Raw genomic sequence first — 17364 nt, forward strand, 5'->3', positions numbered from 1 at the left:
CTGCCCATCCACCAAACGCCAGAAAGATTGCCTTTGAGGTAAAGTGGGAAGCTCTACTGTCACTTTTTCTAAGATTTAAAAATTTTTAGGCTTGGCATGGTAGCCTAGTGGCTAAAGTCATTGCCTTCATGCACCAGGATCCCACATGGGTGCCGGTTCATGTCCCAGCTATTCTACTTCCCATCTAGCTTCCTGCTTGTGGCCTGGGAAAGCAGTTGAGGGCGGCCCAAAGCCTTGGGACCCTGTATCCAAGATGGGAGACCCGGAAGAAACTCCTGGCTCCTGGCTTCAGATTGACTCAGCTCAGGCTGTTGTAGTACTTGGGGAGTGAACCAGCAGACCGAAGGTCTTTGTCTCTCCTCTCTCTGTAAATCTGACCTTCAAATTAAAATAAATAAATGTAAGAAAAATTTAAATTTTTATTGGAAAGGCGGATCTATCGGAAAAAAGAGAGACAGAGAAAGATCTTCCATTCATTGGTTTTCTTCTCAAATGGTCACAACGGCTAGAGCTGAGCTGACCTGAAGCCAGGAGTCAGGACTTCTTCCAGGTTTCCTATGTGAATACAGGGCCCAAGCCTGTGGGTTGTCCTCCACTGCTTTTCTAGTCCACAAGCAGGGAACTGGATGGGAAGCAGAGCAGCAGGAACACGGATCCGTGCACACATGGGATACTGGGACTGCAAGGTGGAAGAATAGCTTGTGAACCATTGTGCTGGTCCCTAAAGTGTCTTTTCTGACCTTAGAATCTCAAATGAAGCTTAGAATGATCGCAGTGTATCCTGTGCTTTGCAGATCAACAAGGGCACCACCATGAGAGGCCTGGGAGCTTGACCGCCGCTGCCGATCCGTAGAGTTTGTCTGTTGTGCTAAACTCTGCTGGGAAACCCACCCACTGACCTCAGAGTGACCACAGATCTCTACTGGGTGGACTCAGAGACCCTGGGATTCAAAAGGATGCAACATGACTACTGCTTCCCCTACTGCCGTCTCTCTTGCAGTGTGCCTAGTGTTGTAGTGAACTGGGCAAGAGGAAGTGTTTAGCTCTGCCTAGGGAGCAAGGAAGGCCGCCTGTAGGAAGCCCACAGGACCCCTCAAGATGAGGAGGTCTTCATTCATTGAGGGAATAGGAGAACATTCTAGGTGAAGGGGACAAATGCCCTCCCCCTCCCACATAATCCTAAGGTGCCGTGACCATGGCCTCTAAAGGGACAGGCTCCTGAATGAAGTGGGCTGTTTATGAGCTTTGAGAACAGCACTGTGCAGAAACCTGCTTTTCCAGTCTCCTGCAGGGGTCGCTGCAGCCCCAGCCTCAGAGAACTCCAAGGCTGTTTTGCCTGGGTGGGGGACACCAGGAGCTGCCTCCTTCCAAGCAGTGGGTGCCAGGGTAGGCAGTGCCCCCAATCCCCAAGAAATCACCTGAAGCTCTGTCAATTGCACTCGAGGGCAGCGCCAAGAAATTTTTCTATCTCTGGGTGTTCACCCAGAGATAGAAATAATGGACACCAAGAAATTTTTCTATTTCTGGGTCACCACAAGATTATTCAAACAAAAGAAACTGCAAGTAAATACAGCTATCTGTACTACCCCCAACACACACACACACACACACACACACACACACACACACAGAGAGAGAGAGAGAGAGAGAGAACAAATCAGGCTCCAGACAACACGCAGGGGTTGAAAGTACCTTGGAAACATGGCAAGGACTTAAATGAAAACCCACCCTCCTCTTGCTTCTGGAGTTTAAGATCTCAGAGCTCCTTCCCCGGCGTCACTCCATCCCCAGGCAGGTGGGGTGGGCTGCTCCGTGAAGAGCAGATGAAGACTTCTGAGTCTGCCTGGCACACGGGGAGCCCCCTAAGCCATGGGTCCTGCTGTGGGGCTCTGTGCCAAGAGCCCCCACGAGCCAGGGCCTCCAGAAGGGCAGCCGAGATTTTTTCACATAAATATATTGCACTTAAATGAGTTCAGACAGCATGACATCAGAGAGTAATTAAATTGGTTTGGGTTGGAATTCCGTTTCCAATTCCTGAGTTCAGGTTTGTAAAAGATTTTTCTGAGCACCTGCAGGTCTGTGCGTGTGTATGTGTGTGTGTGTGTGTAAGTATTTTCACTGGAAAGGATTCAAAACCAAGGGGGGGGGGGAACTAGAGCACACAGGCAGCATTACGCCATTCTTCCTTCTTGGAAAAATCCCTCAGTCTTATACAAGCCTCCTTCAAGCCCTCCGTCAGTTGTGCAGGAGCAAGGGGGCGGTCGGCGTTCTCCTTTCAAGAACGAGTTATTTTCAGCTGCTGACTGGAGACGGTGCACGTCTGGATACGAGAGCATTTCCACTATGGGACTGGATACAAACACACGCCCGGCAGACTTCAGGAGTCTCGCACTGAGGACAGAACCTACTCTGCTGCCGCTACTGCTTCTGCCGCTGCCTCTCAAAGTCCACTCCTTTCATGGTTTTTTCTGCCAAGCCAGAGGCTCCTGCGCTCCTGCTGCCCTTCTCGCTGTCATCCAGCGGCTGACCAGAGGATGAGACTCCCCACACTCCTCACTCTCTTGCTTTGGCAACTGGCTTGGCTGGACCTGGAATTCATCTGTACTGTGTTGGGTGCCCCTGGTTTGGGCCAGAGACCTCCGGGGGCCAGGCCAGCGCTGACCAAAGCAGAGGCCAAGGAGAAGCCCAACTTGGCCCGGAATATCTTCAGGCCGGGGGGTCTAACCACCAATGCCAGGGCAAAGGGTGGCACCGGGCAGACAGGAGACCTGACCCAGCCCAAGAAGGATGAACCCAAAAAGCTGCCCCCCAGATTGGGTAGCCCTGAGCCCAAACCAGGACATCCTCCCCAGACCAGGCAGTCTGCAGCACGGACTGTGACCCCAAAAGGACAGCTTCCCGGGGGGAAGGTGCCCCCAAAGGCAATATCTGTCCCCAGCTCATTTCTGCTGAAGAAAACCAGGGAACCCGGGACCCCTCGAGAGCCCAAGGAGCCGTTCCGTCCGCCCCCCATCACGCCCCACGAGTACATGCTCTCGCTGTACAGGACATTGTCCGATGCTGACAGAAAGGGCGGCAACAGCAGCGTGAAGTTGGAGGCTGGCCTTGCCAACACCATCACCAGCTTCATTGACAAAGGGCAAGGTGAGCAGGTGGGGTGGCAGGGGCATGACTCCAAGGGAGGGGCGTCCGCATGCAGGATAGGGGTGTGGGGGCGTGGGGATGTACTGGGGGTGTACTGGGGCAGGAGGGTTCATGTACCTGGCCTGGGGTGGGTACCTGGGGCTTCTCTCTCACACATACACAGCAGGTGTTGGACTGCTGGCCTGTCAGCGCTGGAAGGCACCTGGGAATCGCCAGAGCCACTTCCTGCAAGGTGCAGAGGAGAGCACCAAGACCTGCCAGCTGGGGGCAGATTGGAGACCGGAGTCCTGACCAGAGCAGAACATGCTCAGCGCCTGTGCCGGCTGGCTGGGCTTCCCAGGCTCCTGGAGTTTGTAGATGTTACCATTTGGTAGGCAGAGATCTCTAACGGGTTCTGCCCAAGCTGAGGCAGAGAGCACAGGGTTGATGATAAATAAGTAGGGCATCTTGGAGTCACAGAAGGGTGTTGAGAGATGTGAGGAGGCTGCAGATCTGGGGTCTAACTTGTAAGGGGGACCCTGAAAAAGAGTCCCTTCTAAACCCTGGGGGCTCCCTGGAGACTGTGTGCTCCCCACATCGCTCCCTTCAACCACCTCCTGTTGCTCTTGAAGCTTCTTCCTCTGAACCCCCAGCAAGTGCATTCCCTACTCACAACCTCAGTTTCTCCGCAGTGTGCGAAGGCACGTGAGCTGCTGACCACTAAGGTCACCTGCAGCTCCTGGACTCTGGCTGGCAGGATGGGGGAGGGGACAGAGATGGGGAGAGGTTCCTCATTAGAGCTGGCCTTTAGGGGAAGGAGGGGTGGGGGTTGGGTGAGAGGTTGAGGGTTGGGGAGGGTGGTGGTGAGGCACAGAGGCAGCAGGTCTGGCTGAGTGGGGGAGGTGGCCTGGCTGCCTGCCCAGCCAGAGAAAGCTGTGACCCCTTGGGGAATCATAAAATCAGTCCTTGTGCCCCCTAGCACTAACAGAGCTTGGGGAGGGGGAGATGGGGGGGGGTTAAAGGCCTAATTAGTCACCTTCTGGAGCAATATATGAAATCTCCTCGATGGCAGACTGGTATTTAGGAAGGAGGGGATGCTGATTCAGAGATCCTGCTAACTTCTCACCGATGGCTTACATTGATACACACGTGGAGACTCACACACACACACGTACTCACCCACCTTGTGTGCACATGACTCTGACGTTGACATTTACCCACTCACTTTCAGGCCCCGTGAAACACACATACACCATGTCATTCACACACCCAGGGCGCTTCTGCAAGTTCTTCAAGATGGAATTGAAAGATCGGTTTATTTCGGTGCAAACATTTTGAAATCCATCCATACTCAGCTATAGTCTTTCATAGTCACCATAAGCCCAATCACACCCAAACACACACACAAATGTCACACACTCATATACACAGCAGCATACGACACATCCACAACACGGTCATTCGACCACAGAACCAGAGCAGCTGGGCCAACCAGTGACATGACCCTTGTCGAGTCACTCCTGTTTCCAAGTGTCTCCTCTACAACATGAGCACACTCAGGTCTCCTTGAAGAGAATGTGGAAGCGGCACAGGCTGAGGATAAAAAGCTGCAGGCGAGAGTTCCAACCCCTGCTTTTTTCCTAGCTGTTTTTTCAAGCAAGGCACCTAACTTCTCTGAGTTACAGGTTCTTTCCCCCTGGAAAAGCTAAGGTAATTTTTATGTCTCTTCCTTCAGAGATATCCTATTGGATGATGGATAAGGCAAAGAAAGAGAGAGAGAGAGAGAGAGAGAGGTGCAGAAGACAGCCCACAAGGCAACCCAAGGCAACCCCAACCAACTTCTGGAAACATCCATAGTTGCCCATAGGACGCTCCCTCATTCTGAAAAAGGTTCTCCCATGCTTTGGGGCTTGGCTTCTGTCAGAGTAGGCAAGAGGTTAAGGAAAGCTCTCTCGGTCACTTCAAGGTGATGGGCTCCCTGGTGAGGCTGTCAGCAGTGACTGTTGGGTGTTCTCTCTAGATGACCGAGGGCCTGTGGTCAGGAAGCAGAGGTACGTCTTTGATATCAGCGCCCTGGAGAAGGATGGGCTGCTAGGGGCTGAGCTACGGATCCTGCGGAAGAAGCCCTTGGACACAGCCAAGCCGTTGGCCCCCAGCAACGGGCGGGCTGCCCAGCTGAAGTTGTCCAGCTGCCCCAGCGGCCGGCAGCCGGCAGCCTTGCTGGATGTGCGCTCCGTGCCAGGTCTGGACGGCTCTGGCTGGGAGGTGTTCGACATCTGGAAGCTCTTCCGAAACTTTAAGAACTCGGCCCAGCTGTGTCTAGAGTTGGAGGCCTGGGAACGGGGCCGGGCCGTGGACCTCTGTGGCCTGGGCTTCGATCGGACTGCCCGGCAGGTTCATGAGAAGGCTCTGTTCCTAGTGTTCGGCCGCACCAAGAAGCGGGACCTGTTCTTTAATGAGATCAAAGCCCGCTCTGGCCAGGATGATAAGACCGTGTATGAGTACTTGTTCAGCCAGCGCAGGAAACGGCGCGCCCCCTTGGCCACTCGCCAGGGCAAGAGACCCAGCAAGAACCTCAAGGCCCGCTGCAGTCGGAAGGCGCTGCATGTCAACTTCAAAGACATGGGCTGGGACGATTGGATCATTGCGCCCCTTGAGTACGAGGCCTTCCACTGCGAAGGGCTGTGCGAGTTCCCCTTGCGCTCCCACCTGGAACCCACAAACCACGCGGTCATCCAGACCCTGATGAACTCCATGGACCCTGAGTCCACACCACCCACCTGCTGTGTGCCCACGCGGCTCAGCCCCATTAGCATCCTCTTCATTGACTCTGCCAACAACGTGGTATACAAACAGTACGAGGACATGGTCGTGGAGTCCTGTGGCTGCAGGTAGCACCTCAAACCTCTGTCTTCCTGGGGGCCAATCCCAGGAGCCCCTTTTTGCACACCTGGCATCACAGAGGGTTTAGAAGGCTACAGCTGGGAGCATCTGCATAGCCTACCAGTGGACGGATTCCAAGAGCCTCACTCACTCCCTGTGTGCACCTGGGGCTAAAAATCTCTGTCCCCGAGTTCCCCTCTGAGCATTTCTGCCCTTTCATTGCTCTGACTGGCAGAGACAGCCCTGGGGGGGACAGATTACAGATGGGACTGAGGTCCTGGAGCCAGTGTTTTCCAAAGAGACTCATCCTCTCCCTCCTGCCCCATCCTCCCGTTCTCTCCTTACCTAGGCCACCTGGGCCTCTGGACACCATCCAAGGAGGACTAGGCACCTCTGGAAACAGCCACAGGTGCAACCTCCTGGTTGAATCACCTTGGTGCTTGGTGACAGATCAGATGCTAACTGCTCAGGGGTGGGAGAGAGGGGCAGAGGGCTTGGGAAGGGGTGAAGAGTGTGGCTGTTAGACTGTTAGATTAAAATGTACATTTATGAGATAAAAAGTGAAATGGTGCCTGACAATGTGATACATTTCTTGTTTACTACAGGGGACCCATGACCCCTCAAAGAATTTTTAACTCAGAGACAGGCTTGGGGTGGCCTAGAGTCTAAACTTGATTTCCAGGGCCCAGGCCCCACCCCCACTCCTGGAAACCAAAACAGAATGGGGCGGAGAGTGCTGTGGGCCTGGATGGACAAGGCGGGGCCTCAACTCTAACCCCATTTCTATTCCTTCCAAGGCCCCAATGGTCTGTTCTCCACCAGCTCAACTGGGGCCTGATAATAGAATCATATATATATGATATACACATTTTTTCAATATTCCTTAGGCAAGTTTACTGTTGTTGAAACATATCCCTAAGCAGAAGGGATGTTGGGAACTTCATTTGCTATAAAATCATTCATTCACACCAGCATCTGCCCTGCCCTTCCCCCACCCCCCACAGGACTAACCGGGCACCATTTCAAGGCCTGTCCTGGGGACTCGGGACGGTTAAGCTTCTCTTCTTCCCCTCTACCCCCACAGCACCTCCCATATGCCACTGACCACAACCTTGTCTGTGGCTCGGTACCTTTGTGCTGAGCACCCACAGAGCTCAACCAGACATTGACTGGGACCCTCCACCTTGTATGTTACTCTTTGCGTAAACAGACACGTTAGATAAATCACCTCCACACTGATCTTAGATGGACCAATGCCAGGCACATCCTGACAACATCTCCTGTTTGGGGGATTGACACAGAGTAAATGCTGGCTCCCTCCACCTCAGCTAGAATCTCTGGGGAGGCATGAGATATGAACTCTTGGAAAGAAACCCAGCCCTTTGGTGGGGGAATTTTAGGCACTGGGTCCTCAGGTTAAGGACTCAGGTCCATGTTCTACCTGGCTGAAGAGGAAGAACCATGAGAAGTCCAACCCTTGGTTCCCACCCATGGAGTTTCAACATTTCCTCCCCCCCCCTCCAACTGGGTCTTTGAATCCCAAAGGGCTTCTAGCCAAAGCTGTTGAGACAGCAGATTCCAGGTCAGCAATGGGTAGATCTTGTGTCTCTTCCCTCTAGGCCTGAATCTTGAGTTGTCAGGATCTGCAGCAAGAGCCCAGGGTAGGAGACAAGGCTACCTTGGAGCTAACTCCCGGGTTGGGAGGCTATTACCTGTCCTGGAGGGGCCAGACAGAGCCTGGAGTGGCGCCTTCCCTGGCCAGGCTTCGTTCTGTTTGGCTAGTGGTGGGCCTGGGCACTCTGGAAGTAACAACAGAGCTGCCATGGCTGACAGAGTCCTGGTGAGTCCAGAAGGGAGGTACTGGGGAAGCCAGCGTGTGTGTGTGTGTGTGTGTGTGTGTGTGTGTGTGTGTGTGTTGTGGGCGGTTCTGGGGAGACAGGGAAAGCAGTGTGGAAGCTGTGGGGAGGCCAGGAAGCCAGCAGCAGCTCGCCAGGGATGAAGGGACCACAGGTGGTACTGGCTCTCACAAGTGTTTATTTCCTGGGCTGCAAGGCTCTGGGTTCTTGGAAAGATCTGGCAGTACTGGAGCTTCTCCACCTTCTCCATCAGAAGCTTCATGTCCTCAGTGTTAAAGCACTTTTCCTGCCATAGGCCTGGGCTTTGGAACACATTTTGTGTCTCTGCCTTGATCCTCTGGGAGCTTCCTCCCCACCCCCCAACTTGCTCCAGAACTTTCTTTCACAAAAGAGTCATTCACTCTGTGCACCTTTTCCTTCCTACCCCCGCCCTGCCTTGCCCACCTGGATTCTAGGTGTGCCATCATGTCAAGGTACTTGGGAACAGCCTTTAATAACCATCATGTTCTGTTCTGCTTCCCTCTGGGAAAACCTCCTTTCAGCTACCCACCTCCTGTCCCAATCACAATAAGCAGCTAACCTGTTCGGTACCTTCCCACCAAAACATCATGAAAACTCATAATTACTCTCCCATCCACAGTCATGAGCCCTGGCAGGTTCAAAACACTGTCCAGATTTGGGGTTGGCACTGCGGCGTAACAGATGAGGCTGCAGGTTCCAGCCCTGGTAATTCTACTTCCAATCCAGCACCCTGCTGATGAATCTGGGAATGCAGTCGAGGACGGTCCAAAAACTTAGGGACCCTGCACCCACATGGGAGACCTGGAAGAAGCTTCTGGCTCCCGGCTTTGGATAGGCTCAGTTCCAGCCATTGCAGCCACTTGGGGAATGAACCAGCAGATACAATAGCTTTCTCTCTTTCCTTTTTCTTTATAATAATTGCCTTCTAATAAGAAATAAATCAATCTTAAAAAAAAAAAAAGGAAAGTTCTATCACTGAGAGACTTTGGGCACTCAATTGCATGAACTTTGGTTTCATTTGTAAAACAAAAACAAAAGAAACAAGTAAAAATCATGTGTGAATTTTGAGGGACTCATTGAGAAGATATGAGAGGGACTCAGCACAACAGCCAGCCCAGAGAGGACATTTGGCAAGGTGGGTGGGAGCATTTGTGTGTCTTAAATTGACTTATGGTTTGAAGACAGCTTGTCCCCTCTGAAACTCATAGGAGAGTTTAACTCCCATTGTGAAGGTTTTTTTTTTTCTTTTCCTTCCATTCTGAAGTTTTATGAAGAGGGTAAAGGGGCCAGCTACATGGCATAGTGAGTTAAGCTACCTTCTGCAAACCTGGCATTCCATGTGAGTGACCATTCTAGTCCTCTGGCTGCTCCACTTCGGATCCAGCTCTCTGTTGTTGTGCTTGGAAAGGCAGCACATGATGGGTCAACTGCTGGGCCCCTGTACCTGGGCTCCTGGCTTTGGCCTGGTCTAATTCTTTTTTTATTATTATTCATTAATTACATTGTATTACATGACACAATTTCATAGGTACTGGGATTCTCCCCCTTCACCCCAAACCCTTCCCCCATGGTGAATTCCTTCACCATGATGCATAACCACAGCTCAGGTTCCGCTGGGATTCCCTAATTACAAGCTCACACCATACAACATTCAGCATCCCACTGTCCAGTCAAGTTCAACGGCCTCTTAGGAAGGCCCTCTCAGGTTTGAAGGCAGAGCCAGCAGAGCGTCACCTCTATCAATTAGAAGCTCCAACATATCATCAGCAACAGTCCAGGTACGATGAGGCTGGTGCAGAGTCCACTGATTGACATAGTCTATCTTAGAGTTTCCCCTTGTCCAGTTATTCACTGCAAGCATATAGCTAAGGTGGTTGATTGATCTACTCCATCTTCCATTTTTTCTTGGTTAATGTTTTGATTCCTCCGTTTTGTTCAGGGGAATCCCCAAAGAAACTTTGAGGCGTTCCCAGTCCATGGCCTGGTCTAATTCTAATGAGCTTGGGGAGTGAACCAGTTGAAGAAAGAGCTCTGTGTTTCTGCTTCTTTCTTGGTAACTGCACCTTTCAAACAAATAGATTTAAAAAATGATTTAAAATAGTGGAAACTTAAGCCAATTCTAGTAATTAGAGGTTAGGCCTTTTGGAGGTGATTAGCACTAGACAAGGTCATGAGTCCCCACAAGTGAATACTGGCGGCCTAACAAGAAGAAGGAGAGGGCCCAATATGATGGCCCAGCTGGCTAAATCCTCATCTTGCAAGTGCTATGATTGCATATGGGCCCTAGTTCAAGTCCCAGTTGTTCCACTTCTCATCCAGCTCCCTTCTTATGGCCTGGGAAAGCGTAGAGGATGACCTAAACCTTTGGAAGTCTGCATCCACATGGGAGACCTGGAAAAAGCTGCTGGCTCCTGGCTTTGGGTTGACTCAGCTCCAGCCATTGTGGCCATTTGGGGAGTGAACCAGCAGATGAAAGATCTTTCTCTCTGTTTCTCCTTCTCTCCGTAAATCTTATCTTCCTTTCCAATAAAAATAAATAAACTTTTTTTTTAAAGAAGAAGGGGAGAGATCCGAGGACACTTATGTGAACATACTCTTGGCTCCCCATCGTTCCTGTGCAGTGCCCTGTCCTGCCTCAGAGTGCTGGCTAGCAAGAAGCCCAGCACCGGATGTGGCCCCTCAATTTTGCACTTCCAGAACAGTGAGCCAAAATAAATCTCTTCTCTTTAAAATATACCCAAACCGTGGTGTGGTGTTTTTAAAAACAGGAAATGGATTAAAACAAGGCTTCTTCAAAGAACTCAGGGGGAAAATGAAAAGATACGTTTATTTTGGTACATCACGATTTGAAACAAGGAGCCGGGAGCTTCATCGAGAGCTCCCAACTGGGCCAGGTACATTCAAGTACTTCGCTTCAAGCTCTTTTTATTTGTTTTAAATATTTATTTTTATTGCAAAGTCAGATATATACAGGGGAGGAGAGACAGGAAGATTTTATGTCCGATGGTTCACTCCCCAAGTGAGCGTAACGGTTGGAGCTGAGCCAATCCAAAGCCAGGAGCCTCCTCCGGGTCTCCCACGCGGAGGCTGAGTCCCAAAGTTTTTGGGACCCAGGCTACAGGCAGGGAGCAGGATGGGAAGCGGGGCTGCCGGGGGGTGGGGGTGGGTGGGTTGGTGTTAGAACTGGCGTGTTAAATGGGATTCCGGCGCGTTCAAGGCGAGGACTTTAGCCGCTAGGCTATCGCGCCGAGCCCAGGCTCCTTTCAAATATTGGCATTTCCGAGGGTCCTGTTCTTTTCAACTCTCATTAAAGAAGGGGGGGTGTGTGTGTCACAGATGGCGTCTAGGAGCAGGGGTTAGGATGAGGACTCGTTGGGGCAGAGGCTGGCAGAGGAGAGGGATAAGGAGGGAGAGTGGACTAGCTTGGAGGGTGGGGTCAAGGAGGAAGGCGCCAGAGAATGCCCTTGGGTCACTGTGACGCCAGACACCGGGAGGGACACAGCCTGGGACACCTGCGCGTGCGCGCGAAAGTCTCCGCGCGCCTGCGCCGCGGGCGAGAGACCCGTGTAGGAAAGGGGCGGTGGCGGCGGGGGACTCCGGAAACCCGCCTTTCACCCGGAAATGGTTGCTGAGGAACATGGCGTTGCTGGTGCGAGTCCTTGTGAGTGAAAGAGTGATTTTCTAGGGTCGCCCGCCGGGTCCCCGGGTTGGAGTCAGAGCGGACAGGACGGCGGCTGGGAGAGCACCTGAAGGACGTGCAAAAGGGGAGCCTGGGCGGTAGCTGGGTTGCGTGGTCGCTTTTCTGAGGGGAAACTGAGGCAGCTGTTCAGCTCTAGGCAGTTTGACCGAGGCTGCCCCTTCTTTCGAGGATGGGGTCGGTGTCCCGGGGTCCGGACGGGACGGTGCTTGCCCGTCTTCTGCCTCAGAGAGCGGGGCACTGCGGTTCTCACGGGGTTCTGTCTGTCGTCCACGCGCAGCGTGACCTTGGGCAAGTTTGTGTGCAAGCCTCCAACTCAGAGAGACCCGGAGGGCGTTTGTCTCCCGCGGACCCGTAGAGTCTGAGTGCGACTGGGCAGGCATTTTAAGCCAGGTTTTAACTGTGCATTTGGGCTGTGTGATGGAAGCTGTACAAGACCCAGTGAGCACAGAGCAATGGGAAAATCTGTAATGTTTCCAAGTCTATCAAAAGCTGGATCAGGGACATTGTTTTTCTGAGCAGCTACAGTCTGCTCCTTGACACTTGTGCTTTTGAGGCCCCCCACAAAGGTTTATTTATTTTACTTGAAAGGTCAGACCTTTCATCTGGTAGTTCACGCCCCAGATGGCCACAGTGGCTGGAGCTGATCGGATCTTGAAGACAGGTCTCCCATGAGGTTGCAGGGGCTCAAGAAGTTGGACCATCCTCCACTGCTTTCTGAGGCCATAAGCAAGAAACTGTATGGGGAGTGGAACTGGCGCTTAATAGGGGATGCTGGCACTTGCAGGTGGAGGATTAGGCTGTGAAGTCACCATACTGGTTCCCTTCCTGGCAATCTTTTTTTTTTTTTTTTAAGATTTATTTGTTTTTATTGGAAAGTCAGACATACATAGAGGAGGAGATACAGGAAGATCTTCCATCTGCTGATTCACACCCCAAGTGGCTGCAACAGTCTGAGCTGAGTCAAAGCAAAGCCAACAGCCAGGAACTTCTGGGTCTCTGGTGCAGGGTCCCAAGGCCTTGGGCCATCCTAGGCTGCTTTACCAGGCCACAAGCAGAGAGCTGAATGGGAAACAGGGCCTCTGGGACATGAACCTGCGCCCATATGGGATCCTGTTGCCCATATGGGATCCTGGCACATTCAAGGTGAGGGCTTTAACCACTAGGCTACTGTGCCGGGCCCCCTAGCAAAAGTTTAAAATGTTTTATAGCTCTGGATTTATGCCATTTATAGCATCCCTTGGACTACCAAAAAGTAGTATTGAAGCATTCTTGCTAGTCTTAGTTCTTCCTGGTTTTGTCTTGTCAGCCAGTTTTCTCCCAAGTGCAGTTGTGGAGAGCCACTGATGGGCTTGGCAAGGAGGAGAAAATGAATACTTTGCTATTGCTTCGTAACTCCAGCAGAGAAGTTGGACATTTGGTGAAACCACACATGGCTGTGGTGTCATGAACTGTCCTGGGCTCGTTTTTTTTTTTTTTTTCCCCCTTAGGAATCACAGAAATTGCCAAAAGCCACTCTCGTACTTCTAAAAATAAATTGTGATAAAATACTTAATAGCACAAACATAGCTTTTTAACCAATTTTAAAGAAAGATTTATTTGTAAGAGTGGCAGAGTGTGAGAGGAGTGGACAGGGAGAAAGGCATCTATCTTCCATCTGCTGGTTTCCTCGCTTTGGCGGAGGGCTTGATCTGAAATGGAGCCGCCAAGACTCAGACGTGGCATGCCGTTGACACAGCTGCGGCTTAAGCAGTTCTGTCGCTGTAACTTTTTTGGTTTTGCACTTGTAGCTTATCGTATCTTCATATGGTTGAAAACTGCCTTTTGTCTCACATCTGAAATTCAGTGCCTGTTAAGCAGTAACTTCTGTTATTCTCCTTAGCTCCTGGCAGCCATCATCCTACAGTCTGTCCCCATGTGTTTACCTGACACGCCAAGTAGAATCATGTAGGTGATTCTGTTTGTAGGGTGCCTCTGACAAGTGGAGTGAGGCAGTGTTTGACTCTCCGTGTTGCATGTATCATGTAGCAAGGTTTATCCATGTTTCGTGTGTCAGATCTTTTTTTCATGCTAAATAATATGCTCTTTTCTGGGTTGGTTATCTGCTTTTCTCTTTAAGGATGCCTGGATGAGTACTTACTTTTTTTTTTTTTTCTTTTCCTAGAGGTTTATTTATGTCTCTGTAAGAAAAAGGGAGGTATGCTGAGAGTTTAAGACTCTCTTCCATCTGATGGTTCATTCTCCAGCTGAGCTAGCTGAGTCCAGGATCCTGAAGCTCTGTCTGTCTCCACATGGGTGTCGGGGGCTCAGACACTTAAACCACTTTTTGTTATTTTCCCAGCGCACGAGCATCAGTAGAGCAGCTGAGGCTTGAATTGGCTGCTTAATTTGCCATGCCACCACACCGGCCCCTGCTTCTGTCTTGATTGTAGCCAGTCAGACTGCAGTAAAGGTGGGGTACAGATGATCTGTTTCAGGCTCTGCTTTCACTTCTTTGGAGTATATATACAGATGTGAAATTCCTAGATGGTGTGGTAATTTTGTAAACCTTTGAGGCACTGCCATACCGTTTTTCATAACAGCTAAAACTTGTGGATTGCTACCAGCAGTGCAGAAGAGTTCCGATTTCTTCCATTTTTTTTAAAGATTTATTTATTTTTACTGGAAAGGTGGATATACAGAGAGGAGGAGAGACAGAGAGGAAGATCTTCCATCTGATGCTTCACTCCCCAAGCAGCCGCCACGGCTGGAGCTGAGCCAATCAGGAACCAGGAGCCAGGAGCTTCCTCCGGGTCTCTTACATGGGAGAAGGGTCCCAAAGCTTTAGACCATCCTAGACGGCATTCCCAGGCCACAAGCAGGAAGCTGGTGGGAAATGGGGCCACTGAGATTAGAACCGGTGCCCAATGGGATCCTGATGCATTCAAGGCAAAGACTTTAACCGCTAGGCTATTTTGCCGGGCCCAGAGAGTTCCAGTTTCTGCATATGCACACCAAAACTTGGTTTTTTGATAATCGCCATGCTAATGGGTATGAAGTGGTATGTCATTGATATTGTAGCTTTGATTTGCATTTTTTAAGAACAAAATTCTTTTTTTTAAGATTTATTTATTTTTATTGGAAAGGCAGATTTACAGAGAAGGAGAGATAGAAAGATTTTACATTTTCTGGTTCACCTCCCAAACGGCTGCAACAGCTGGAGGTGAGCCAATTGGAAGCTAGGATCTGGGAGTATCTTCCAGATCTCCCATGCATGTTTAGAATCCCAAGGCTTTGGGCCATCCTCTAATGCTTTCCCAGGCTACAGGCAGTGAGCTGTCTGGGAAAGTGGAGCAACTGGGACTCGAACTAGCACCCACATGGGATGATGGCACTCCAGGCTGAGAATTGGCTTGCTGTGTCACCATGCTGCTCCCAAGCTTGCCTTTTATGTGGCTTCTCCTTGAGGTGTCATTGTGGCCTCTACCCTAGTGGATTAAATCAGTGACTCCCCAAAGGCCCAGCCTTATGTACCTCATTGGTACAACTCTTGTCATGATATAGCAACCATTAGCATTAATGCATTAGCTTTTTAATAACTCTTTAATTAATTAATTTGTTATGCATTTAATTTGAAAGAGAGCAATTCTTTCACCTGCTTAACTTATCAAATGCTTGCAATAGCTTAGCTTGGGTCTGGCTGAAGCCAGGAGCCTGAAATTCAGTCCTTGTCTTCCAATTGGGGTCTCTGGACACAGCTACTTGGCCTATTACCTGATCCTGCTAAAGTGACAATTTGTAGGAACCTGGTTGAGGTGGAACCCACGACTTGAACCTAGTGGCTGTGATCTGTGACATAGATATCGCAAGCAACATCTTATTTCTTTTAATTGTTTTTAGATTAATTTATTATTGGAAAGGCAGATTTACAGAGAGAAGGAGATAGAGAGAGAAAGATCTTCCATTTGCTGGTTCACTCCCCAAGTGGCCACATTGGCTGGAACTGAGCCAAAATGAAGCTAGGAGCCAGGAGATTCCTCCAGGTCTTCCTCACGGGTGCAGGGTGCTAAGGCTTTGGATGGGAAGTGGATCAGCCAGGTGCGCTCAGGTGGGATCTCAAGGGGAGGATTTAGCCACTGAGCCATTGTACAAGGCCTAGCTTTGGGATTTAAATGTCTTGTTGAGTTTGAGGAGTCAAATCTTATCCAAAATTAAACAATGTGTAGTCTATTTTTTTGTGTATTAAAGACCTACCCCTTGGCTTTGCTTGATTTGTTAATCATTTTCTCTGATGGAAACCTGACTCCTCTCATTTCATTTTTTTGCTGACTTGCTCAAAACTTTTCTGAACAAAGTGGGAGGAAGCAACATATTTGGTTATGGTTGAGCATTTTCTAAATCCTATTGAAGCAGGCCACACTGCATCTTGTTTTTTTTTTTAAGATTTATTTATTTATTTTTGAAAAGTCAGATATACAAAGAGTAGGAGAAACAGAGAGGAAGATCTTCTGTCCGCTGATTCACTCCCCAAGTGGCCGCAATGGCCGGAGCTGAGCCAATCCAATTGGAAGCCAAGAGCCTGGAGAACAAGATCATCTGTAAAGTTTTTTCAAGCTCTTGAGTGAGTCAGGGTGCTTCAGAAAGTTCATGAAAAAATGGAATTTAAAAACTTTGTTTATTGCATACAACTTTTAAAACCTGGGCCCGGCGGAGTGACCTAGTGGCTGAAGTCCTCGCGTTGAACGCGCCGAGATCCCATATGGGCGCCGGTTCTAGTCCCGGTAGCTCCACTTCCCATCCAGCTCCCTGCTTGTGGCCTGGGAAAACAGTTGAGGATGGCCCAATGCTTTGGGATCCTGCACCCGCGTGGGAGACCCGGAGGTTCCTGGTTCCTGGCTTCGGATCGGCACAGCACCGGCTGTTGCGCTCACTTGGGGAGTGAATCATCAGACAGAAGATCTTCCTCTCTCTCTCTCCTCCTCTCTCTATATCTGACTTTGTAATAAAAATCAATAAATATTAAAAAAAAAAAAAACCTTTTAAAACTTGTGCATTGGGCCTGGCGCGGTGGCCTAGGGTTAAACTCCTCGCCTTGAACATGCCAGGATCCCATATAGGCACCAGTTCTAATCCCGGCAGCCCCACTTCCCATCCATCTCCCTGCTTGTGGCCTGGGAAAGCAGTCAAGGACGGTCCAAAGCCTTGGGACCCTGTACGTGCGTGGAATACCTGGAGGAAGTTCCTGGCTCCTGGCTTCGGATCGGTTCCAAACCGGCCGTTGGGCGGTTACTTGGGGAGTGAATCATCAGATGGAAGATCTTCCTCTCTGTCTCTCTTCTCTGTGTATCTGCCATTCCAATAAAAAGAAAATAAATCTTTTAAAACAACAATAAAACCTGTGCTGTGTTGTTTTTCTGTAACAAGAACAACAAAAACACAATGTGTCATCTCCATTTATATAGAGTTACAACAGAGAAGGAGTGACACAGGAAGATCTCCCATCTGCTACAGTGGCCGCAACTAGGTCAATCTAAAGCCAGAAGCCTGCAGCCAGGAGCTTCTTCTGGGTCTCCCATGTGGGTGTAGGGTCCAAGCACTTGGGCCATCCTCTTCTGCTTTCCCAGGCCATTAACAGGGAGCTGGATCAGAAGTGGTGCATCCCCGACAGGAACTGGTGGCCATATGAGTTTCTGGCACTACAGGTGGAGGATTAATGTACTACACCATGGCTGTGACCCCCATCTTTCTGTGTTTCAGTATGTGATCGTTTAAATACTTTATAAGACAGGCAGAACAAGAGGTGGG

General features: G+C 50.2%; 2 protein-coding genes across 3 annotated transcripts in view; both read left to right on the top strand.

The window, feature by feature from the left end:
- The first annotated feature begins 2207 nt into the window (after nucleotides 1–2207).
- On the top strand, nucleotides 2208–6309 carry GDF5 (growth differentiation factor 5). The gene is made up of 2 exons (XM_004585762.2): nucleotides 2208–3144; nucleotides 5144–6309. Exons 1-2 carry the CDS (start codon nucleotides 2535–2537, stop codon nucleotides 6016–6018), a joined length of 1485 nt encoding a protein of 494 aa, XP_004585819.2. The 5' UTR covers nucleotides 2208–2534; the 3' UTR covers nucleotides 6019–6309.
- Nucleotides 6310–11380: 5071 nt separating this feature from the next.
- Nucleotides 11381–17364, top strand: part of LOC101530110 (ubiquinol-cytochrome-c reductase complex assembly factor 1) — a 93145-nt gene continuing 87161 nt past the window's right edge. Inside the window, exon 1 of one of the 2 annotated variants that reach the window (XM_004585758.3) lies at nucleotides 11381–11544. In XM_004585758.3, the coding sequence (XP_004585815.2) occupies nucleotides 11521–11544 (24 nt within the window). In that variant the 5' untranslated portion in view covers nucleotides 11381–11520. Of the gene's footprint in view, nucleotides 11639–17364 lie in introns of both variants that reach the window. The other variant, XM_058679337.1, reaches the window with a different exon arrangement.

Source organism: Ochotona princeps, chromosome 22 (genome assembly GCF_030435755.1).
Source record: "Ochotona princeps isolate mOchPri1 chromosome 22, mOchPri1.hap1, whole genome shotgun sequence".
NCBI classification, from domain to species: domain Eukaryota; kingdom Metazoa; phylum Chordata; class Mammalia; order Lagomorpha; family Ochotonidae; genus Ochotona; species Ochotona princeps.

What these genes read in the sequence shown, in the direction of transcription:
- GDF5 (XM_004585762.2), top strand. Translation starts at nt 2,535, where the DNA reads ATGAGACTCCCCACACTCCTCACTCTCTTGCTTTGGCAACTGGCTTGG. An exon ending in CTTCATTGACAAAGGGCAAG is followed by an intron (nt 3,145 to 5,143) that starts GTGAGCAGGTGG and finishes TGTTCTCTCTAG; the next exon opens with ATGACCGAGGGCCTGTGGTC.